Here is a 24,895-nt window from a genome sequence, read left to right on the forward strand (position 1 = left end):
CAGTAGCCACAAACACAAAATGCATATGCTAAAATATTCAGCAGTTCTTTACAGACAAAAAAATCACTCGCTATTTTTAAATGTGTATACCTGTTTATGTACAGTAACTCAGAGTTTATTTCTTGGCCTCTATGATGTTTACAGTTATTTCACAATGTTTTGATTCCTCCAGGAGGGATCATAAAATTGCTTTTTTTTTTTTTTCCATAAGCAAATACAGACACTGACTCCTCCAGGAGGGATCATAAAATTACCTTTTTTTTTTTTTTTCCATAAGCAAATACAGACACTGAAAGCTCTCTAAAAGTCAAAATGTTCCTGAAGGAATTCCAAACAGTACTGAAGAAAGTAATAAACTTGCCAGTTTAACTTGCACTACCTTTACAGACAAGTGACTTTTCAAAAGGTGAATACAAATGACACAACATTTTTGTATCCATTTTCTCACCATAATTATAAAAAGAAATTATATTTTTCTTAACTGTCAGCTTTCTGGCTGTAGAATGCCAAATTGCACTGTCTGTTTCATTGAAAAGATCTGGTATATGTTATAGAAATAGTCTCAACATTTCTTCTTAATTTTATTACAGTTTTAATTTTGGTTGTCCTTGATCTATGGTGAGATGCTCTTTTTTAAAAAAGAGAAAGGTCTCCCATTTATTATGTGAAAGGCTAAATAATGTCAAGACTGCCTAATTTGAAGAGGATTCTGCATCTTTGGCAGCTGATATGGGTTTTATCGTGATGTGGTCCCATAGCAGAATACAATGTGCTCTGCATAATAACTAATGTAGAAAGACCTTCTGGTGTCAGGTGAACATTTGCAAAGGTTAGTGATCTTTCTTCCAAAATTTTGCACTAAAATTCTGTGATACTGATCTGTCCATCCCTGTCATTTGCAAACAACTTCAGTGAACTTGTGAAGGAATTCTTGAACTCCTCCATCTACACTCCAGCTCCACTTTGAACTGTGCTTTGCTCTACAAATGCTCAATGCCTCCCCTATCTCACTATGTCATGGCAAGATTTCTGTGTGCCTCACAAGTCCCTCTTCCCCTCTCTTCCCTCTGTAAGATGCTTATTGCCTCTGTTGGATCACCCCATGTCTCTTATATCTTTCTCCCGAGATGTTTTTGTCACCTTTCATGCTTCTTTGTGTAAAAGGTTGGTAATTTAAAACTCTTTGCATATACAAAACATGCTGTTATGCCAGAATATGGGTTTTTCGGATATTAATTCACATTTGATGTAATGATGAAGACCTACCTGATGGACATTGCTGTCTTATCAGGGTACCAGGAGCATTGTATCCCCTTGTATTCCACCTCCCATTTCCCTCACCCACCCTGGCATTTTCACACATCTGAAAGAGCTCTGATGATTGAAGCTTGGGAAGATAATTCTCAAGTGCTGGACCAAAAGTGTAAACACAAAGTGAAATTACATAAACTTTATGGCATTAAGTCCCATTTTGCTGAGAAGTAAGTACTGAATTCCTTATCTAACTGTTTCTAATGGAAGTATCTTAGAGATTTCTATTCCTATATGACAGATATTAATATGGGTTTTTATAATATAAATATAGCAAAATTATGTTTTCCAACAACCCTGCTTGTTCCAACCTTCTTTTATTTCTTTGTCTGTGCATTTATTAAAAGAGTATGTTACCTAATGGAATAAGAGCTTTCTTCAGGATATTTTAAAAATACTCAAGAATATGACAGAGTGATAGTGCAGCCTCTTGCATGAAGTCTTTCATGAAATTGTAACTATAGAGTTACCTAATTTGTGCACATTGTGACTTCTATGATTTGAATTTGGGTCTGACATGTTGATGTAGTGGTTTTTACACTACATCAACATCTTTCATTTTTTGTCTTTCACAATCAGATATATCCCTGAATCTAATGAACTGTGTTGGTGTTTTTGTTACTTTCTAGAGCTTTAAACAATGAGTCAGGCTGATGAAGGAAGTGCCACTGACACAGAGCTGGCAACTGAGAATGAGTCACCTACCTCTGCACTGATTGTAGCAGATCCTAGCCAGGAGGAGGGACCCACTGACCTAACAGCAAGTCCTGCGTTTCAGTGTTTAGATGAGGTATCACATGCCCCAGATTTCTCTGTCTGTAACCGTACAAAATAATTATTCTGAAGTGTATCTTTTGCTGTTAATAAGAGAAGGTTGTTGATAATCCACATAGACTATCTATATCATCCCCATTTATTTGATTTTTTTTCCTAAGTGGTAAGAAAATTTTGTGAAGCAATGTCCTATTCTTGCTGGGGATGCTGTGCTTGATAGAGAAACATGTTATTTTTTACAGTGATCATGGCCTTAAGGGGAATGAGAATACAGAGGTCTTGGTTTTTGTCTTACAGTATTCTATCTGTAGAGGTAATTGTGTCATGATTTTTTAAAAAGCTCTGTAGCTGCAGGAGAAATCGCAGGTAAGTGATTCCCAAGGCATTATTAATTGATTATGGTGATAGAAGAAACCTTTTGGAGCTCAGTTTCTTTTGCATTGTTTTTGTGTTAAGGAGTCTTTCAAAATACTAGAAGTATTTTAAAATTTTAAATATCAAATATGTATCAAATGAAATTCTTAAAAATGTAAGGCCAGAAGAGTCATTAAGAGATAATCTAATCCAAATTTGCCACTGAAATAGATTCTCTGCAGATATTTGTCTAATTTGTTCTTAAATCTTTAATTGGTGGAGATAGCTCTTTGGATATCCTTTTCCAGCATGTTATCATAGCCAGGGTTTATAAAAAGTTTTCCCTATATCCCAGTTTAAGTTTCCTTTGTAGTGAATAGTGAAGCTTCTTGTCTTTCCCACATTAAAAAGGGAGACCAGCCAATTTCTGCCCTCTTTATAATAAAAATGTACATCTCTCTCTTGTATCCTTATCAGGCTTTGTTCATACTTCATGTTTTTGTGGAAGTTCTTACCTCAAGTTGCTTTACCTTGGACTCTTCCCATCTTAGGTCTGTCAGATCAGTTTGCTTCCCTGGCTCTCACTCTCTGCCTACGATCTAAGGTCAGGAGAAAGGACATGGCAAGAATTTGTAGTGAAGGGGAAAATAGGACTTGATCTTTCCTATCCTAGTATTAGATCATACTGAACATAGTTTGAAGCTGCTGCTTCAAGTGCCAGTGTATGGAAGCCCACAGTTTCCAGTATTGTTGCAGCACAAATCCCCTTTATTCTCAGTCCAAGGCAGCAGCAAAAGTGCCCCCATGCCCCTTCTAAACTGTATTCTGCATTTTTGCTTTGTTTTCCTTATTTTTAATCATGGTGAAAACTAATTTTTCTAGACTTAATCTAGAAAATTTGCCTGATTTTTTTTCTCAAAAAAACTTTCCAAAGAGGTTGTTCTGCATATCAAATTTAAAGCTAACTTGTTTAACACTGATAACATTGTAAACCATTAATGGCAAATACAGGGAAAACTTAGTATTTAGGGTTGTTCCCAACTCAGGAAAAAACATGCTGTGGAAAACCAAAGTAAGAAATTAGCATAATATTTCATAAATGAGGTCTTCTGGTCATTTTGTCGATTTCTAGAAGAGAACTATGAATCATTTATTTTATCATAATTTTTAACAGTTTGCACTTGTACTTTACTGGTGAGTTTGGCTTTTCATCACTTATTCACATTTCTCTTCCACTGACGTATTTGTTTTTTTTTTGTTGAACTTTGTACGTAATTCAGGGATAAATATATGGCTTTGGTCACCATAGAGGTTTCTTGCATTGATGCTGGCTTCAACTAGTCGGAATAGCTTTCAGAATTTTTCCACAGAAGCAGAATTGTTTCATAGTATCTCGGTTTCACTGACTGGTCATTTATGCCTGCACAACATGTATTTATCAGAAGGGACACCTTTTGCTATTATAAGATTTCTTTAAAAATAGATATATGCCCTCTTCCCGTCAAGCCAGTCTTGTTTTTCTCATGTAAGCAGCAGATACTCAAACATACAAAGAGCAAGAATTAAAACATGTACACTACCTCTCCTTTATTTTTAATAAAACGTTGGTAGTAACATTGTTTAGCTTTGTGGGTTAGGTAGAAATATTAAAAACTTGACAGTTCAAACAAAAGCCATCCAATTCATCATGACTTCTTTTCACCAAGTGTTTTTATTTATTACCAAGCTGACATCTCCTGTTCTCTTGGTTAGGGTACTGCCATACATTTATAAAATTAACTTTCCACTTCTTTTAGCCCTTGATGTTATGTCCTTGAAATAAAGGTCTTTGCTCTAACACTTCTAATTGAATTTCTTGAATTGTGACTCTTTCCTCATATCTTGTTTTCTTCTAGTATTAGAAATAAATCAGTCTGCATCCGTTAATAATTTTCATTGAAAACTACATAGTCTAGTACCTGTGTGATGAAATAAATATATTACTTGAATAAATGCTACATTAAAATGCAATACATTGCTCATTTTATTTTGATTTTAGGGCATTATAGGCCATGTATGTATAATCTGATTCTTAAAAGGCAGCAAAAAATGTATCAAATTTTTTCATACCAGTACATTGTTTAAATTTAAACAGCCATTAATTTTATTTAATAGATATTTAGTAGTAGTTAGTTTCAACAAAATGATCTAAAATTGTATTCGCCCTTTGCCTGCAAATTTATAATTTTTTTTGCAACAGACAGTAATATAATACATTTAAACACTCCCTTTATCCTTATATCATCCTTGCTACTACAATGCTGTTACTGCTAAAGCAGCAGAGGACAAACTGAAACTGTCATTTGAATAGAAAAAGCCATCAAACATGACATGAAAATGGACTGAATTCTCAAAAAGACAAGATTATGCAGAATGAAAATTAAAAAAGACCAGTTATCCAGTTGCCTTCTGCCCCTTCTCTTCATTTTGAACCCCATAATTTTTGTGCTTCACCATATTGCACAGTAACAGTTTTTCCCCTCTGGCCACTCAAGTTGTGTTTTACTTTCCTTCACCTGATCCAGTTTTAATGGAAACATAAATAAATAAAACATCATTTGTCATAATGATGTTGATGATGTTTAGTTTGTGATCTGTTACCATTTTGAAATCCTCTTCTGTTGCTTAAGTTTTATTTTGTTGCCCAAATCACAATTCCAGACACAAAAAAGACACCTACTCTGTACATCTTCCCAATCTGATAGGGAATCAAACAAAAACCTCCAAACAGAAATCAAATGGTGGGTATCTTCTCCCAGTTTGGGGTGTTTTTACTCAAGGTAATGTCTTGTGCTTTGTCTTTCTTTTTCTTTTTTTGGTATGTTCTTAGGCTAAAAAACTAGTTCAGTCAAGTATATATGTCCATTTTAAAAACCATACCAGAAAAATGATTCTGTAACGTTTATCTTGCATGCCTTTGCAGTGGACACTCAGAAGCAGCAGAAATAGTTCTGCAGAATAGTGCACTTGTGAATGAAAAGTGCTTTGCTGTTCTCCAGATCCAGTGAGTGGGTACCTTGTTTGGAAGGTACCACAATAATCTCTTCCTGCTAATAGACATCATCTGTTTATTTGCTAAATCTAAAAAAGCAGAAGAAGAAATTCCTTTGGGAGATTTTCCTGACTGGTCTATTGTAAACTGTTGCCCCTCTGTATCCTATAAAATGATCAGTGTCCCCTATCTGATACCAGCAGCAAATCTTTCATTTGTGCTGCTTTTTTTGGTGGAAATTGTCACTATCATGCTACATTTCTTCATCTCTGACGTCCAAGTGTCCTATTGCTACCAAGAAGCAGAAAGAACCTTTCATGAAGATTTTTCGTTACTATTTTGAAGCTCAGTCTGAGATTAGTGAATTGACTGCCAAAAGTGGTTGAACTGCTAATAAAGATGCTAACCAAAATCTCAGTTCTAGTTCTGAGCAAAATCTCGATGTTTACCAAGAAATCAACTGTATGACAATGAATTCTCAAGCAAATTTTGTTTCTGATTATCTGATGCTGATTCATGTCTATCTGCTAGCTGTAAGAGCTTTAACATCAAAGAATGATGCATGTGTTTGAGTGTTGTTTGAGGGGAGAATGGTACTTCTCATTTTTCTCCTTTTTCTCATCTGTGCTGCAGGAAAGAAGAGAAAGTCACATAAAGGTTGGCTACAACTTTCAAATATAAATACTAAGAATCAATATTTCATATCATTCTTCAGTGACATAGACACATCTAACAAGGCCCTTCTAGAAATTAGAGTTGTTTTAATTTCTTTTGGTAACAAACTGGTTTTTAATTCTCTCCTAACTTAGGTTAAATGGTGGGTGTAAACAAGTTTCCTTTAGAAAAAAAAGTTTATTTATCTTTAAATGAAAAGTTTCCTAGAAAAGCTACCTTGATAGATTAAAATAGAATTTTTTCTTTTTTTACATAATCACCATTTTAATTTCTGTCCCCATACACATTCTGTAATGTGCTTTCTGCCATTATAAAGTATGATCATTGCTATATTTTTGCATGGTAACTATAGCAGTGCATAATTTGTTTTAGTACTCACCACATACGTATGTGCTCTATCAAAGATATAAAAATCTTGACACAGCTTAGTATGTTGAAAGCAAACAACATTTTTAAACTTAAGCTGATCCTGGCACACTCCACACGACAAGCTTCAAAGGCTCCTGGCCCAACAAAAAAGCGTATAAATATGTTGGCACAGACAGCAGAGACAGATGTTGTCTCCACCTCCATGCACAGGAATCTGACTGCTAATTAAATAAACCTTTTTGACTTTGTTGAAATGGTCACTTGGGAAGTCAGCTATGGCTGATAATGTTTCTGTAAGCTAGAGTATGGTTTTTTGCAACAGCTTCCAGCAAGTAGGAAATAGTTTGTTTTGTGAATGTTAAAGAAAATCGTTGTTGCAACAGGAAAGTTGATTGTTCCTAAAAAAAGCTGTAGAGGAATTGGGTGAATTTACAGGTGCCTTCAAACAGCAGGAATGAGAGCAGAGCTGGTGAAACATGCTTGTTCTACAGAGAGGTTCTTTTTACCACTCGCAGGTGACATTGTGAGGAAACAAGGCCAGGAAGTGATTGGGTGTGTTTGAGCTATCACAAAGCAGGTGGTATTTCTGTTCATTTCTGAACAACCTGTTTGAAAGTATTTGTGATGCTGTTATAAAGTCAAGTGTGCAAATTTCATACCATACAGAGGAACTAGAGCTCTCAACTGTGAGACCAGGAAAAGGAATAACCTTTAACTGTAACATCTTCTTGCATTTTGGCCTTTTCCCAGCTGTTTCTGATACTCATGAGACTTGACAAGTATATTGCTATATTGTTTTCCAAAGCCATCTCTTCCTGTTTTCTCACCTAAAATGTGTATTTGAGACAAGGCAAATTAGTACTAAAAATTGGGTCTACCTGGGATTGTATGTCAGCACAACCATGTGATGAGGAAGCCAGAGCAATGTGAACCAATCATATATTGAATAAAAACATCAGTGGTGGAGAATCATCTGTTACACACATGAGGTTACTTTAAATGTTAAAAAGGGGATTCCTGGTTTACTTATTCAAAGCACCTGTGTCCAAATAATCCTGAATGAACAGAGCCTTAAATGTCTGCATGAGAAAGGATCCCTGTATTTGGATTTAGCATATGGAGGTTAAACTGCAGAGTGAAGTGGAGAGGCTTTTGTACTCTGTCTGAAAAAAGGCATGAGAATTTCTCTTTCTCAAAGTGCATCCTGCTTTTCCATAAAAATCATTCACTCCATGTTATTGCTTAAAAGTGTGTAAAGCCAACTATTATTTTGTACAGTGTAATTTTAAATGATGGCTGAAATGTAGTCTGATTTAAACTTCCAGTTTGTCTTGATTATATGAACATAATCAGGTAATTTGGGTTCTTTTTTCCCATTATTATTTTCCAAATGGATTACTCTTTTACTGAGATCAGAAAAAGCTGATGAATGAGGACTTAAAAAATAACATTGCTTTCATAATTTCCATTTCTCATGACTTGTGTGAAGGTTGGACTTGACATACCATCTTAAGACATTGTTCTCTGTTTCTGGTTACCATTGAGTGTGACAGCCAAATTAACTTCTGGCAAAAGAACTATTAATTCCATAAAAGTTTAATTAAAGCAGTGAATGAAAGAGATTGGTTTAGTATGGGAAATGTTTGCATCTAGCAGGGCCTATTGATGGTATTGCTCAACTATTTTTCTTTAAAACTTATGTGAACATCTTCAGGCCTATGAGTACCATTTAATTTTTTTTCCTGAAAGAAAAAGAACACAAAATCTAAAAATATTTTAATATATTTAAATCTCCTTTCCTTGTAGACCAGTATTTAATTATATTCTCTTTTTTTTTTTTTTCTCTGTGAATATTCAAGTTGCATCCTTCCTGCTTTGGTTTTTCCATGACATGTAAATCACAGAAGCTAGGTAAATTTGGCACTTTTGTTTGATTTTGGTTGAATTTGTCAACAGGGGTCTGGGTGGGGATTGGCAACTATCTGAAGTTATTTTCCAAGTAAACACATAGAAGTAATTTTTTTCCCCCACCAATTTGTCAAGCTATATATTGTTCTTAACTCACTCCAAGTTTCACTGCAGTCTTTCTCAATAAACAGTTAAGGAAACAGGTATTTGCATTTAAAAGGGAAGGAAAAAGCATCAGTGCTTTCAAACCTTCTTTGAATTTCTTCTCTAGTTTGTTTGGGTTTTTGGTTTTTTTTTTTGTTTTGGTTTGGTTTTGTTTAAGCAATGTGTAGAAAGCCAAGACATTACAGTTTGCTTGGCTGATCGCATTGAACGGATGGGCTTGTGCCTTTATCTTTTGGAAACAAGCCATAGGAATTTCGCTAGCAAACCCACTGTTAGTAATGTTTTCCACTAAAATTCACCATTTAAATATTATCAGGATTAAAACCACAAGTGTCTTCATATGCTAATCAGTGTTACATAGATGTTTTCCATAGACTGAAAGACATGTTTTGAATTATTAAGCCTTAGGCAGAGATCAAGGGCTTTTTCTTTGTAGAAAAAATCGTATGATTTAATTTGGGGTATGTATTTGTATTCACATGCTTTGATGACTCTTGTATGTGATCTGAAAGGTCAAAACATTGGTTTGCTTCTCCTATTTCATGTTAAAAATAGAGGTTGTGTAAACTCTTCATTGGGCAATTACTTTTTCCTATTCCAAAATATGAATAATTACAAAAAATATCTGAGATTTCAGCCCTTGGTATTATTTGGCAGCTGAAGGTTCATAAATGAGATCTCTAAGGAACTGTCATAACTGGCAATTACTCTCTTGGCATGTCACACAGTCATCTGTGTTGGCTACCAGTGTTTTCTTACTGCTTCAATTTTTACAGAAAATCAATAAAAGTATTTATGACAATTTTTAATAGTCCTTATGTGCATCTATGACAGCAGTACAGCTTTACCAGTGGGACATTCTTATTTTATTACACGAAGAAAAAACAAATAATGTTTACAACAAGTAGGTGGAGTTACACTTTGTAAAACTAGTGCACAATAACAGAGATTCAGCTACAACAGTTCCAGGCAGGTAATAATCAGATTTCTGTAACAGCATTACACTTTCTTTTTCTTTTTTTGCTTTTTGTTTTTAAAGACATGAGACAAAGCTTTTGCAGGTGATTTTAGTCACATTTGCTTATTCTGTTAACATTTCTGTGTTTTACAAAGTTTCCTTTAAACAAGATTTAAAAAGGACAGTTTCTCTCCTTCCAACTCAGTATTAAAGAGACATTTTCAAGTGGAATCTTGTAGATACCATAAGTCACACTTAGCTAGTTATCATATAATGAATAGGAGCAAATTGTGCATCTCATGCAAAATTATTAAATATAATCATATGCAGTTAGATATTTACTCTTCTAACCAATACTTCATCAGTTGCTTTTTTTTGTTTTGTTTAGGCAATTATTTTTTATCCCAAAATAAATATTCTATAGCTTCAAAACATATTCTCAAGCAAAGATGATACATCTTGCAGTTAAAACTTTTTATTGCTCTTTAAAATTGAAATATAATAAACCAAATTACATTTGAACTATCCTTCAAAGTATTTACTTCTTTAAACTATATATTAATATTTTACAATTTAGCTATCCCAGTGTTCTTCATTTGCATTACTTATAACCATAATGGTTTTGTTGTAATCTTAAAAAAAACAGTAGCAATCATATTTGTAAGGTATTAGGTCAAATGTATACTTGTATTCTTTTTTTTTTTTTTAATGTCTCTTTTAATCAAAAAAGCTATGCCAACAATGACCACACTTAATTGATAAAGAAATAGAGTCTTAGTGTAGTTTTTCTGTATCTCAGGATTGGTGTAAGCAAGCTAGTAGAATAGCCTCTTGCTAAGATAAGTTGCATCTCCACTCAATGTTGGTCACTATCTTTATAGAGACATGGTCTAAATATGTGCAGTCAAATTTGTGCTCACTATCTACAATGCAAGATTTAATAACTGTATCTCTAATTTGCAATTCCTGCACTATTTGACAATTTGATTTTTTTTTATTTTTGTATTTTAGAAAAGATCTTTGATCATATATTCTCTTTTTAGCTTAGAACTGACAGTATGTTATGTTTCTATGGCTACAAAACATGTAGTCTAAAAATGGGGAGAACAGTCTTATGTTACAAAACATTTGTAATTTCTTTTTTAGTTGTAGGGTGTAATGATATCTAGATTGAGAAATATTTGAATGAGAGCTTGAGTCTCTACAAGAGCATCTTGTAACATTTGAACTTACCTAAAGGATTCAGAAGAAAGCAAAATGGCACTGGAAACCCTTTTTATGTATTTAGAGGCATTAATGCAGAGAATATGGGGGATTCTTATTGATGTGTCTTCCTCCTACCTGTCTACCTGCCTGCATAAATGTGCAGTAAGCTACATAATGGCTCCTTTCTCATACAAATGACAAATAGGACCTTGAGCTTGAATGGAGGAACCAAAAAAGAGCAAAAATGTTGTTGTTCAATACATGCTCTCTCCATGTGTAGATGTGACACCAAGGGACATGGCTTAGTGTGGACTTGGCAGTTCTGTGTTAACAGTTGGACTCAATGATCTAAATGACTCAATGAACTAAATGATTCTATGATTTTATAATTATTTCCTTTGCTTTTTATTCAATTCTTCTACGAACTTTGCAAAATCTTTGATAAAGGGATGAAATTTGAGGAATCATCTTCATTTTCTTTTTTCTTCAAAGCCTTTTTTTGTCTCTTCGGGCAAACCATGTGGCCCTCTGTTTTCTAGTTCTTAAAAAATAATTTTTAATACTTTTCCTAATTTATATTGATGTGGCTGTGGTATACCTTTGAAGTTATGAAGAATAGATGATGTAAAAAGAGTGTTTTAGAGAAACTAGGTTTTTTTCAAAGCATTGACAAATTTATATTAGTTACACCTCTGAATTATTTTTAGGTTAAAATGTAGGTATTCATTCAGACACAACTTGTGGAAGACAATATAAAAATTTTAAATCATAAAACGTGGTATATCACAGTCAGTAAAAGCACCAAAAGCAATGTTTAGAATATTTACATACAAAACTAAGACCTAACTGGTGTTAAGTTTTAGCAATAACTATTCAGGTATTTTAATGCTGGTTTTAATACATTATATGGGTTAAACCATCTCTAAAAATATTATGTGGAAGTATGTTGTTTTGTCTAGAACAATCTTTTGCCAAACATAACTGAATACTTGATTTCTGAGCATAATACTGAATAAGTACAATTTTGAGTGCAATCCAATGCAAACTAGTTAACAGACGTGTGTAGAATTACTGCACAAAACTTTTGGGTCTGATCATGATCTTTACTGATTTAAAGGGTTGCCTATATCCAGTGGGAATACCATCAGAAATACCATGCCACGTACCCCAGAAAATGCCATCGCGAACGCCTTTGTATTTCTTGTGGTAGTACTTGCCGTTGAGATTGGCTGACAAGCAGGCATCAAACCACCAGCCAGAGCTGTAGTAGGCACCACAGTTTCCCGAGGGATACCTGTCATTGTCCCTGTCCGGGGTTGTGAAGAACTTTTGGTCATGGTTGTAGTGCCTGCTGTAGTGCAGGGCATCTCCTGCTGTGCCGCTGTAGCCGTGGACGCTGAGACGGTACTTGAGGTACTCGTTGGCCACGTAGAAATGGTCGTATTTGGCATATTCTCTGATCCCATTGAAATCTTCGAGATCAATTCTCAGTTGCATTTCCTGGCTCTTTGTCAGGAGGTGAATTTTGTCATTGCCTAGCCAGAACTCCCTGCTGAGGTTTCCAAAGCCGTGTTTGTAGTCATTCCAGGTTCTGTTGAAGTTAGTGCTGCCATCCTGACGCCGTTGCAGCACTGTCCAGCCGCCTCCTTGTGTTTGCATGTCACAGTAGACTTCAAAGCTCTCATTTCTGGGATCAGGGCTAATCCTGTAGATTCCATTACTCCTTCTCCCTGCTGTGTAATGGTCAGCACAGTCTCTCTGCATTATTTGTATAACTGGTGAAAGAACAAGTAGTGTTAGAATAAACTTAATTTCAATTAAAAAATGTAACACGTTTTTACCCAGACTGATATGGCATATAGAACTTGCATTGGAGAGACTTTTACATTGCAAATAGTGTTGAAATAATTTCAGTTGTAAAACACCTTTTAAATCAGAAAAACACCTTTTCCATCAGATTTACTTTATAACAGATGTCATGTAGGATCTCTGCATCAGATACCTGTTTAAAAAAACCCATCTGAACTACATTTTTTAATCAAAATGCCTAATATAAGGGCATTTTGATTATTTGCTTTCCTTTTTGTCCTTTTCTCTACTCTATCCTTTCATTATCTCGTGTAAATTCAACCGGATTTCTTCAGTCCATATTTCTAATGCTTTGTATTTACACACTTGCTGCTTTTTGTATTTAAATGTATAGCTTCACAACCTGCCTAAAATTTACAGCTCCATCTGGCAGTATGTCAGAGAAAGAGCTTTGTCCATGTGGGAATGATGTTAACCTGGCTATTGTTAAATAAACATAATTTGATAGAGAACATAACATCATTAGGAATGCTTTGTGTGTTAATGTTGACTGTACTTTAGGAAGCAGGAAAAAAGTAATAAAATTGTCACATCTGTTGTTGTAATTGGGTGAGTCCTAGAAAGATGAAGGTGATGTTGCTTTCCTGTGTACGTGGCATTTCTGGCTTTACAGAAAGGAAGAATGTTAGCATCTACTGTTAAGAGTACCTTCTTCCCACCAATGGGTGATGTGTTTTATTCACAAGAAAAATACCCCCAGGTTTTTTCCTCAGAGTGAAAATCCATTTTTGATCCACAGTGCCATCCAGTAATTTCATTCTGTTCAACAGCATGGTATTAGAATTCCATATTCTTAAGAGATATGGAGAGCTCGCAGAAGTTCTCAGTTAAGAGTCAAAATCCCAATCTTCATTCCTATTGCAGATTTGAATGTATAGGCATTTTCATTTTCAGATTCTGTTGTAATTTTTCCTAGAAAATTTAAATAAACTACTTATTGAAAGGGAGGAGTAATCTCAGGCTGCAGCAGGGAGTAAGACTCAGGACTTCTTGTTTGCCAGAAAACTGGACATTTATGAAACCACAAAGTACAGGAGTCAAAGGCTTTAAAGCCAAATCTAAATTCACACTAAACTCTCATTTATTTCAGTGGACTTTGTGTAAAATCTTTGGTGGACTAAAGTTCAGAGCAGTTATTAACAGAGAATATACATTTCAGAGAAAATGCTTCTATAATCCAATTCAACTCCTATTTAAGTAAAGTTTTACTGTTACTTTCAGTGGATGCAGGAATGGCTCCTGAATAGGAAAAGTTGTAGCTGTTTTCCTTGCTAGCTTTCATTGCTGCTACAAATGCCTTTAGCATGTTGCTGTAAAATATAAGGAATATATACATGATCATGTGCCCTGAACACTACCCAGCATTTCAGTAAATATGAGGAATATCAAAAATTTATTTAGTCTGTTATTTAGTCTGTTTTGAAGTACTTGAATGTGATTTATTGCTCATTATTAATATAACAAAAAATTACTCATTCTTTTTGTGGATGTTTTCTATCTGAATGGACATAATTTATTTGTAGTGATTTTTACCTGATTTGATTATTGATATTGTAAGAGCATTACCTTTATGTTACTTATTTGCTCTTTTCAAAGAAGAACACTTTCAAGAATTTCAGCTGTACATGCACTGTACACTTGCAGATCCTTCTGTTTTCAATATGTGTAGATGGAAGGGCAATTTTTTTTTTTAATCTTGGATGCAAAGCAAGAGTCTTAAAGATTGTAAGGCAGCCTGCTCTTTCTCTCTTTTGTCTCTCGAGAGCATTATCTTCTTATGTTTGATATCTAAGTGGTAGAATACACTGACAATCTAGGGAACAGTTCTTGTTTTCAAGGGTTCCTATACGTAATATAAAAACATTATTACTTTAAGAAAACCCCTCAATCTTGACTTAATAACAACAAACATTAGAAAGAGAGCATTGGTTCTATTCCTTTATTATAAGAATTAAATGAAAAAAAATAAAAGTGGTATTTTCAAGTGATAACACCTGTTTTCTGTTTTATAGTGCTTGTATATTAAATTAATGCAAAGGGTTTAGTGTTAAAATGATGATACATATGTTACCCGGTCGAGAAGTGCTGTTAGTAAGCTTTTTTTAGCTGAGCCATTCAGATGTTTGCTGTGATTATAAGAAAATTATTTTATTATCCATTAAAAATTAAGTGTTTTGCTAGATTCACTTGATGATTGATGATGTCTTGCACCCATTTTTCAGAGCATCTGCAGTTTTGCAGTGAGAAAAATTAAAAAGGCAGTTTTCTAAGGCACACCTAGAGAAAATTTAACCCTTTTCATCCAAGGAGAAAATATGTGTAGGTCACTGATGTTTCATGTCTCTAAAGAAGGGTATTATGGTGCAAAATAAAGTTAATTTTTCATGTTTATTTATTAAATTGCAAAAAATTGTCCTTTAAAAATTAATGTTTCAAATCCCTAAATGAAGTCCAGTCCTAGGAGGGACTGAACACCTGCAGCTCTCAGTAACCCTCTAGTGGCTGCTGAAATGTTTTACAGGAGTATAAATAAACACGAAAAGAGCAGATACTTGTGAATGTAATAACACAGCTATTTGTGTAAAATATATTTTAAATTGTTTACCTAATACTAGTGAAATGCACTGAAAGCTTATACAGGCAGTAAGAATTAACAGATTACATACCAGGTTTTGCTTGCATTGCTGGGCACTTAGAAGAACATTTGTTATCCAGGTTGTTCACAGCAAATGTCAAATTTGCAACTTTGCTGTCAACATAATGTTCCACATTGTTCATGTTTATGAGGCTCAGCTTCTCTAAACGACCCTGCAGTGTCTGAATCTGGCTCTTTGCATTTTTTAAGCTGGTTGCCATTCTGTTAACTTTGCTTTGCAGTTCCTGTACTCTGTTATCTTGGCTTTCGCTGTTTTCTGCAGCGTTGGGTAGCAGGAATTCATTACTTCTCTCTCTTTCCTGGTTGTCATCTGCTTGCAGCTTGCAATCTTGGCAGCATTTTTTCAGCTTGTTTACTGATTCTTTAAGGGTCTGCACTTCTTTGAGAGTCTTCTCAAGCAGTTTGAATTCTTTGGGTATCTGGATGGTCATCGGAGGCAAATTTATCTGATAAGGACAATCCTCTCCTTCATCACATTTCCGATTAGTTTTGAGCTTTATGGAACAAGTCTCAGTAAGTTTTGCTTCTTTAGCATTCTCTTCCTCTTCTAAAATAACTGCAAAAACATTTGTCAAAGCAAGGAGAGTTGACTTCAGCAAGACTATGTAAATGAGGAGCTTCATCTTCACCGAGAAACTGGCAGTATGAGGAAGTATGCAGAAGTGGAGCAACTTTATAAGGGCAGCTTGAAGCCTGTGAGTTATCAGACAGCCTACACTGTTCTCAGAAATGGGTGGGAGTGCTTGCATCACGAGTGATTAATAGCAGAGCAAAGTTAGGTAGTGCTTGCAAGAGTAGCACATTTCAGTGAGTATTTCTGACTCAGAGCTAGTGTATGTAAGCCAGATGATGAAATGCATGTGTGCTGGTAAATTATGCCATTTAATTTAATTCCTTGTTGTACATGGATTTTCTTTTTTTGGAAAAAAAAGCAGGTAGAGAAAGTGAAAACCAGCCTTTTTCCCAGTTTCAGGTTTATCACAGCAATAGCTTTACTGACAGTCAGTCCCCTTTTCCCTATTTTTTAACTTAAATAGATATATTAATATAAATTATTTAAAACCCCAAACATGTTGAAACACATGTACAATTTTGGTTCCAAACATTTTTCAGTATACAGTCACAATTTCAGGAGGATGAACAGCACTTTCTTCTTACTCTTTCACCTAGCCCAACTTAAAATAGTTATTTGGAATATTCATAATCTCTATGGCATATCACAGTTAAAATTCACTATTATTTGATTTGGGGTACTTCTTATTGAGCCTTTTTAAATAAAGGGAAGTGAATTTAAGATAGTTTCCCCTTTGATGCATCAGATCCTACTTGTTAGACTAATTGTACAGGAAACCCAAAGAAAATCCTGATGTTCTGATTATTGTCCCAAGTTCTAAATCTACAGTGAGGCAGAGACCTAGGGAGGAACTCTCTTCTGTTTGAGGTTTTGCTCTTCTTTTTATTGTGCATGATATCAACTTTCAGAGTTAATCATATACTTTACATGACTGATCACTCCAAATGAAATACTTCTCCAGGTGACAACTGCCATTTTCATTCTACAGTCACCTTTGCCATTCTCATGTGATACCTGTACAGTTTTAATGATCTATGTAATTTTCCTTGTACCTCAAAACAAGGCTACATGGGTATGTCTTTGTGCATTCACAGCTCAGTCAAGAGTCAACTTGCGTAAGTAAAGGGTATTTACACCAGTTCTTGTTTAATTAGTCCAATCTGAACCATTTCTTTCCCTAAACCCAATTTGAAATTACTCATAACACAGATTAAACATTAAGCAGACATTAGTCACACACATAATCCACAGGTTCGTGATCTCTGTAATGTTACCAGGTGTTATACACACCACATGCTTATATTGATAGTACAGGAGGGAGGCTTGGTAAAAAAACCCTACTTGTCTAACCCCTGCAAATATTCCTTCAGATTCCTGCATAGGACAAAAGTTTAGGCACTTTCCTATGAGAAGAATGTATCTTTCTTGTATTCTAAATGAACATCCCAGAACCTGCCATGATTCTTTTAGTTATGCGACAAAACTGTATCTCCCCCTGTCAGATTATGGTAGTTCCCCAGCAATGAGGTGAAAGCTACCCCTGCCATTCAGGTGTAAGATACTGACATCACTTTGGTTTTATCAAAACTGAAATGTTTGTAAAAGATAAAATGTATGATTTTAATTTGCAGGTAAATTTTTAAAATTTTTTATTTGATTAACAGGATGCTAATTTTTCATTGTATCAGTCTAAAATCAGATATTTCTGAAGCCTTTTTCTTGTGTATCGCTGCTACTGCCAAATGGAGAAAAGCTATACCAGCCTCTTTGGAGGGGCTTTAGAAATAAAACAGAATTCTTAAATCCTTGTTATTTGGGAAGCCACATTCCTCCCACATTCTTGTTTGTTCAGTTTACAATTAACTCTGCTATCTGCTTTGTGACTTTGAACTGTAAAAACTGTTCTGTATCTGTAAAATGAATAATAATTATCCTTGATAGACCACATTTTATGATTTGCCTTGAAATATTTAAATGTATAACAAATATTGTTGTGATTTGTGATTACTGTGCTACGTTGACAGCCCAAACTATCTTTAGAATTTTGTAACATCTAGAAGGACAGAAGTTTTTGCCCATACTAAATGTAAAAAAAAACCTTCAGACAGTAAGGTGAGGAATCTGAGCTTTTCAGCATCTCTGTTCTAAGACATCCATTCCTTAGTCCCATATACATCTTCTTTTTGTGATATTTACTTCCTCCTTTGGACGAGACTTCAGTAATCTTGAGTTGCTCTGTTATGCTCCTGATTTCATTCTTGGTCTGATGTTCTGCTCCTAAGTTATCACCAGTCTGCCTGGAGTCCGGAAGATCCATTCCTCCTCCAGTCTGTATGCTTCTACATGGAGCACTCTTGTACTGGCCTTTCTTCCTGTTCTTTAGGGAGTGTCCATTCCCAACAATCTGTCATATATCTCTTCTTTCTTCAGGAACCCAAAAAGTATGACATAGCCTTTTTCATGTTTCATGTCTCTTATCCTTCTTGGAATAAATTAAGCAAAGTTTCAAATCTGAGTTTTTCAGCAAAGAGGAAGGACACTGAGTAGTCTTAAAACTGTAAGATGCTGATGCAGTATTTTAATGGCAGAAATATTGGACCAAATTTAAACTAAGACCTGCTGTTTGTTTATAAACAGTTTCTTCCCAGATGGGGTTTCTCTAGATCTAGAGTGTTCTGCATAATACTAAAAACTTTAAATTAGTTAAGCAATCACAAACCCCAAAAGCCAGTCTTTTTCAACTATGAAAGTATCTAACTGAATAACAGCTGATGACTGTAACTGAGACTTTTCTGCTAAGGTCTTTGCTTTTTACTTAAAGCTAATTTTCTTTTAGCTTTTAATCTCTTTTAGTCTACTTTTTAGGAATCCATTTTCTTTTCCTGTGTACTGAAGAGATATCTTTATCATACAGACATCTTCCTTAAGATAAAGAAAATAACTGACACCTCAAGATACTCTGAAATTCTACAGAAGATTTTAATTCGTTCACAGAACTTCTCAGTGATTGCAAGGTTAAAGAAGTGATATATTTCATTTTATTAGACTTGTCTGAGATTGTTTATCCAACGTTTATCAAAACCAGCATGAACCATTTCCCATGAATTTTTAAAGTAAGGTTTTTTTCTTTTTCTGGCAGATAATGGAATGTAGGTCAAGCAGAAAACAACAAAGTTATGACTGTAGGCAGATGTTAATTCAACTAGTGACTATGGCAATTTAAAACACAACAGCTTGGCATCTGTTTGATTTCTGGCTTTGTTCTGGGAGTCAACATCTCCTGCAGAAGAATTGCTGCAAAATATCCAGGTTTGTCTAAGCAGTTCAAATGATTGGGATGTACAAACCTGAAGTACATTGGAACTCATTCATACAAACCATTTTAGTGGCAGAGATAGAATGTGTTGAGATTCAACTGCTTCAGTAATATTTCTGACATTCTTTGTAGACTTCAGCAGTTCTGTGATACATTTTGACTGAGAAAGAGAATGACAAGTAATTAGATTAATTTTCAGGTTTTTCCACAATGTGGAATATATACCAGAAGTCCATACTAGAAACAAATTCTGATTTAGAATTCTTTCTGATTAACTAAATTGTTTTCTTTTTTAACTCAGTAATCGTTCTTCATGCAAGCAGTCCTTATGTTGTCCACTGGACTGTGGGACTACCTATTCAACTTCCTCATGTGTCTGTGAGAACACATCAGAACACAAAAGGAAAGGCAGTCCTATTCCATTTGTTATTATAAATATTCTTGTTCAGATACAGATTACATAGAACTAGTGGCTGCATGGCTTTCCTACCTGCTTAAATTGTTCATTGCTTTATTTATAAATTCTAGCAGCAGGCAGAAAGGCACCACTGACAGAGCTTGTAAGCAGTGGATATGATATTTATTTCAGAACTGTAAACATAATACATGTCATAAAATTCATGTGGTCAAAGGAAATCACTCCTTCTGTTAAGATGAGGACCATATTTGTAAAGGAGGTCCACAAAACTATATTATTATTAATTTTATTCCTCCCATGACATCTGATCTGCCTGCTCAAAATCTACAGTTTACTGCTGACTATTTCCTGTATCTGTAACCATGGAAGATGCTGTAGTTAGTTCAATATACAAAGAGAATAAACCCAAGTGCACTTTCAGAGTGATGATATACCAAATACAAAAGTTCCTTCCTCCTTTGTGTTTTCAGAAAAATTCCTTTCTGATTCCTGCAAACCTACTCTAATAAAAGCAGCAAGTGTAAGACTGTGCTGGTTACTTACTATCCTGATTTCAAGCTTTGTAGCCAAATGAAATTTGATGACAGCAGGAAAGCTATGTCCTTTCCTGAAATGCCTGTCTTATCAGTCTCCTATGCCCTCTTTTCTGAGCCATGCAAGCCTCAATTGGCCAGCAGCATAGTCTCACCCACTGTACCATCTTGATTGTGTCTGATGTTTATATTTTCCATGTAGGGATTGCTTTTTCCCATGAACTGGGCAACAAAACTACTGCTCTGAACTATGCCTTGGGAAAGAATTTGGGATATTATTTTTCCTAGTCATTATTTGTTAGTTTTAGGAGGTTCTTCAATAGTTTATTTTTCATTAAAGGATGCCTGGTTCATCCATCTGTAATTAAAGAAATAAAATTGTAGAAGTTTGGTGTAAGGCAGTACAGTGTATCTACTGTGCATAAGTGTATTTATGATTTGTGTTTGTGCCATTACTCCACCTGACTACATTTGTGCAACCAATAACCTGTGCATGACTTCAAGTGTTGTTGCTTGTCACCTAAATTAAATGTTTAGGAAACTCAGTGACAAATATTTTTCTACTTGAAAAGCTAATAAATAGGCCTTTTCTATGGACTTCCCACACTTATTCTAAAGTCTATTTCCTGTAATAAATGTATGTAGTTCCAGGTGAGAGTGATGAGATCTTATTTTTAAGCTCCACTTACAGTATCTATTTAAAACCCTCAGTGCATTTTTCTTTACTTTCTATCATCATAACCTTTCTCTAGAATAATGACTTAAGCAAGGCATATCATTCTCTAAATATCTGCAGTATAGCTATTTCTGTGTGTGCTTTCAGTGTTTCCCAATCGCCAAAATGGAATGCAGAATTGCATACCAATAACTACAGTTTATTGCGAACTAAGTGTTTACAGTCTTAAATTAGTGACTTTTATCTCCTCGTTTTAAAATACTTTGAAATATGTGCTGAAGCCTGAATGTTGTTGAGTAGAGAAATTATAATTTTGTAAGTATTAGTCTTCCATATGTGTATGAATATTTGAGACGTATTGAAAAATGCAAATGATGACTGAATAAAAAGCGTAAAGATTATATTTTCTTGTACTGTGTTTGGCTTTTTTTAAGATTGCCATAGGTTCCAAACACAACCTTTTAATTGGTTTTCCTTCGTATTTGGATGCTTCATCTTGAAGTAGCCAGGACGTGATCTTCAGAATTAGTGAGAAGTTTTGAACTTGCTCCGAGCAGTGGGTTGAACTTGAGTAGCAATCTTCAATTCCCTTAGTGCATTATCATGGGTTCAAGATTTTGCCCAGATAATGTGGATATACCAGACAGGCAAGCCAAACACCTGCACATATCCCTAGCCCTGTGATTCTGTGGAGACTGGTATCCAGCAATATGGACAGAGTGCCAGAGTCATAGCGTGGGTTCAGTGTGCTTGTACCTGTTGCCCTGCTACGATGTTGAAACAACCCCTGAGAAGGTGACGTTGCCTTCTGCTCCAAATGAGGCACACCTGAGCTGTGTGCTGTGCCCAAACTGTGTAGCTTCATGAAGATTTTGACAGAGGAGGCAGAGCTCTCTATTTAAAGAGGAGAACTTACCCTTTCTCTTTGCTTAATGTTTAACCTTTAAATATTATATAAAAGAAGTAAGAAAAGCTCTTCAAATAAACAGCACAGAAGGAAACTTCCAAACCTGATGAAACAGACTGGGCAGAAGAGCCATGTGCCAAGGGGCTAATACTATACTGAAATCCTGAGTGTATACAAACTATAAAATATATTAATCCCTTGAAATTTTTCTCTAGTCTCCTATTAGGAGGCAAAAGAGTTGTTTGATTAAACATTTCAGATATTTAAAATAGCAACTGAATCAAAAATGTTGGAAATTTTGTGTTAAAATTATACTGTGTAGTCAAAATATCTTGTTACAGTTACAAAACCTACAACTTAGCATGAAGAAAAGGAAAGCGTTGTTATTCCACTTGAGCTTAGAATACATTTTAGTTGTTTTGCAGTAACTGCAAACATAATTAGAAACATGTGTTAGCTACATCATTTCTCCAAAATGCAGAGATTGCAGGCACTGCTGAAATTGAGTATTTCCTAAGAAGACTCAAGTGCTTCACTTTAATAATGATTGTAAGTAATTGATGTTAAGTGGTAATTTCTGGTGGTGACTTTATCTTCTGTGCTTGTTTTGTGTGCTCTTTTATCAAAAACCTGTGAAGAATTAGACCAATATTCAGATTCCATCATCTATTTATGTTTAATATTTGGCTGAATTTATTCATTTCTGGAGAGTCCCAAAAGAACTTTAAGAGCCTTGAAATTTGGAATGGGAAATGTGCCTAGAGTTCTTATTTATATCATATTCCAGTTAGAGAAAACTTGTTTTGGAATTTCAGATGAGTTCCTTGCTGCATTGTTTTGAGCTGACTGTCAGAAAGAGTTGAATGTAATCTGATAAAATGGAGAATGCCCACTGCACTTAATGCAGAGTGAGGAGGTGTTGATCAAGTTAAGGCCTGATTTCACTTGTTTTGATCACATGGATGAGTACCTCATTTATCAGGTGGTAAATTAAACCCTTCTGTGGGTTTAATTCCCGTTCCTATTCTGACATATTCTCTTTCTTACAAACATCTCTATCCACCTTCCAAGCTTGGAGAAACTACTGTGGTCTTAGATCCAGGGGCTTGTGTGCCCGAAGTCAAGCTGGAAGGATATAAAAGAGGTCCTTCAAATAGTGTATAACATCACATAGTGCTCACTTTTTCTTGGAATTTTCATCAGGAGATTTTGAAGACAGGTCTGATGGGGAACTGTTGGTAGCAAGTGAATATGGGCTTGTAGAGAGAAATGTTTTTCAGGTGTACAGAACAACTATTTGAGCATAAGTATGTTCTGTTTTTCTCATGGACTCCTATATTTGAATGAGTCCTGCTCAGAGACAGAATATCTACCTTTTCCTGCTAGAAAAATATTAAGGATATATACTTCCCTTTCACCTTTTCTGCAAAATTTTCCTCCACATTTTTTGTAATAGGACATAATTGGCCAGCACTTTGGGACTTTTCACTGACTGAAGGAAAAAAATTTGCTTTGGAACTTGGGTTTGGGTTTGGTTTTGCTTTGTTATATTTTGTTTTGTTTTCTTTTTCTGGTAGAAAAGCCAGACTTCAAATCACAATAGCAATATAAAAAATTGTAACAAAGTTAGAAAATCACAAGGGCGATTTAAGGGTAACTTAATATGGTAAAATAAACATAACAGAAATTTTACATTAAAAGAAAAAGATTCAAGTAAATCCAGTAATAAGACACATAATTCCATGTAATTGCATTTATGGGAGTACGGGGAAATGGAAAGCAGAAAGTTGCCAGGCAACCATTTGTTAAAAGACAAATCTTAATCCAACTTTCCAGTAATTCTGCATTTAGATAAGGAAAAATTATTCTGGTTTATCCAGATGATCTATCAATGTTGAGTGTGTTTGAAAATGTATGGGATCCCAGTACATTATAAAATGAGAAAGAAAATCTGAGAAAAGCAATATACAGTTAAGTACAACTGACATGGAATGGGACTGGAAGACTCAACAAGTCAAGAATATTTATCCAACTATATTCCAGACTCCAGATCTGAGATCACCAGTATAATAAAATTACCGCAGTTCTTACAAGGGCATTATGGTTAACACAGGACTGAAAAAAAGTCCTCCTCAGTTGTCATTTAGAAGCCCTTTTTTTCTCACTTCTTCATCTTCTCACTCGCTCTTTTACTTTTCAGTGTAGCAATGTAAATAGTTATGCTGAGGAGACCTACATTTCACCTACCCCAGCAATGTGAGAGCTTCTGAACAATAAAACGAACTGTGAGTGCATAAATACTGTTCGTTATTTTATCATTAATGTGGGAGAGGCCATCTTGAAAGAATTATATATCTTTATATCAGGGGCATCATCTCTTGTCTGGTTTTATCATCACAATTAATACAATTTTTCTGGAGTATAATTACATTTGCTCCCTTCTTCCACAAACTATTTCTTCTCCTCAAACAGTTGCCTCTTTCCCTTGTGCCCTTGCAAGAATCTTGGAGAAAACAGTATCCCAGACTTTAATAACAAATCCTGGGACCAGGGTAGCCCAGTGCTGTCTCTTTGACAGCTCTCCCAAAACCGCTGTGGTAATGAGAAATACCTGGTGATGAAACTTTCCAGGAAGTGTCACTGCCTTTGACATACTGGTATGCCATCCATGCAGCCTGTCCTGTGTAGTGCTCAATGTACAAGTCTTCACACTGCATAGGACCCACCTCCTTGAAATAGAGCTCTTAGCTCTGAGCTGAACTGAGAAATTAGGTGTGGAATCTGTAAGTTTATGGACATAAAGAAGAAAACACAGCCTCCAGGCAAGCAAGTTTATTTCTGTGGAAGCATTGTCAAACATGGTGTAGATCTGCACTGAGAATCTAAGCAGTAAAAAAAACCTGTAATTCACAGGTACAGATCAGAGGAGTGTGGAGAAAGCGCATTAGTGAGGTACCACACAACTATATCTATATATGAGGCTAAGAAATAAATGGATTGAGAAAGGGAAATATTTTCTTTCTCACAGAAGACCTAGATAGTATTTTGAACTTAAGTGAACAGTATCTTTGATCATACAGAATGCCAAAATAAATATTTGAGAGCTGTTTATCTTTAATCTCATGCAAACAAATGAAAGGCAAACCTTCTATTCTGGGGGTCTCAGGGAGCAAAGATTGTCTTTGCTACCATGAA

General features: G+C 35.1%; 2 protein-coding genes across 2 annotated transcripts in view; one reads left to right on the plus strand and one right to left on the minus strand.

Moving 5' to 3' along the window:
• Positions 1 to 1,951: 1,951 nt before the first annotated feature.
• Positions 1,952 to 24,895, plus strand: part of CCDC146 (coiled-coil domain containing 146) — a 60,370-nt gene continuing 37,426 nt past the window's right edge. The window contains exon 1 of the mRNA XM_041474577.1: positions 1,952 to 2,101. Within this exon, the coding sequence (XP_041330511.1) occupies positions 1,952 to 2,101 (150 nt within the window). The remainder of the gene's footprint in view (positions 2,102 to 24,895) is intronic.
• FGL2 (fibrinogen like 2) lies at positions 9,436 to 15,963 on the minus strand. The gene is made up of 2 exons (XM_041474578.1): positions 15,287 to 15,963; positions 9,436 to 12,526 (listed from the first exon to the last, which is right to left on the minus strand). The coding sequence occupies exons 1-2, from the start codon at positions 15,897 to 15,899 to the stop codon at positions 11,820 to 11,822; spliced, it is 1,320 nt and encodes a 439-aa protein (XP_041330512.1). The 5' UTR covers positions 15,900 to 15,963; the 3' UTR covers positions 9,436 to 11,819.

Source organism: Pyrgilauda ruficollis, unplaced genomic scaffold (genome assembly GCF_017590135.1).
Source record: "Pyrgilauda ruficollis isolate IOZ18807 unplaced genomic scaffold, ASM1759013v1 scaffold33, whole genome shotgun sequence".
In the NCBI taxonomy this organism is placed as follows: domain Eukaryota; kingdom Metazoa; phylum Chordata; class Aves; order Passeriformes; family Passeridae; genus Pyrgilauda; species Pyrgilauda ruficollis.

What these genes read in the sequence shown, in the direction of transcription:
- FGL2 (XM_041474578.1), bottom strand. Translation starts at nt 15,899, where the DNA reads ATGAAGCTCCTCATTTACATAGTCTTGCTGAAGTCAACTCTCCTTGCT. An exon ending in AGCAATGCAAGCAAAACCTG is followed by an intron (nt 12,527 to 15,286) that starts GTATGTAATCTG and finishes TTCTTTCACCAG; the next exon opens with TTATACAAATAATGCAGAGA.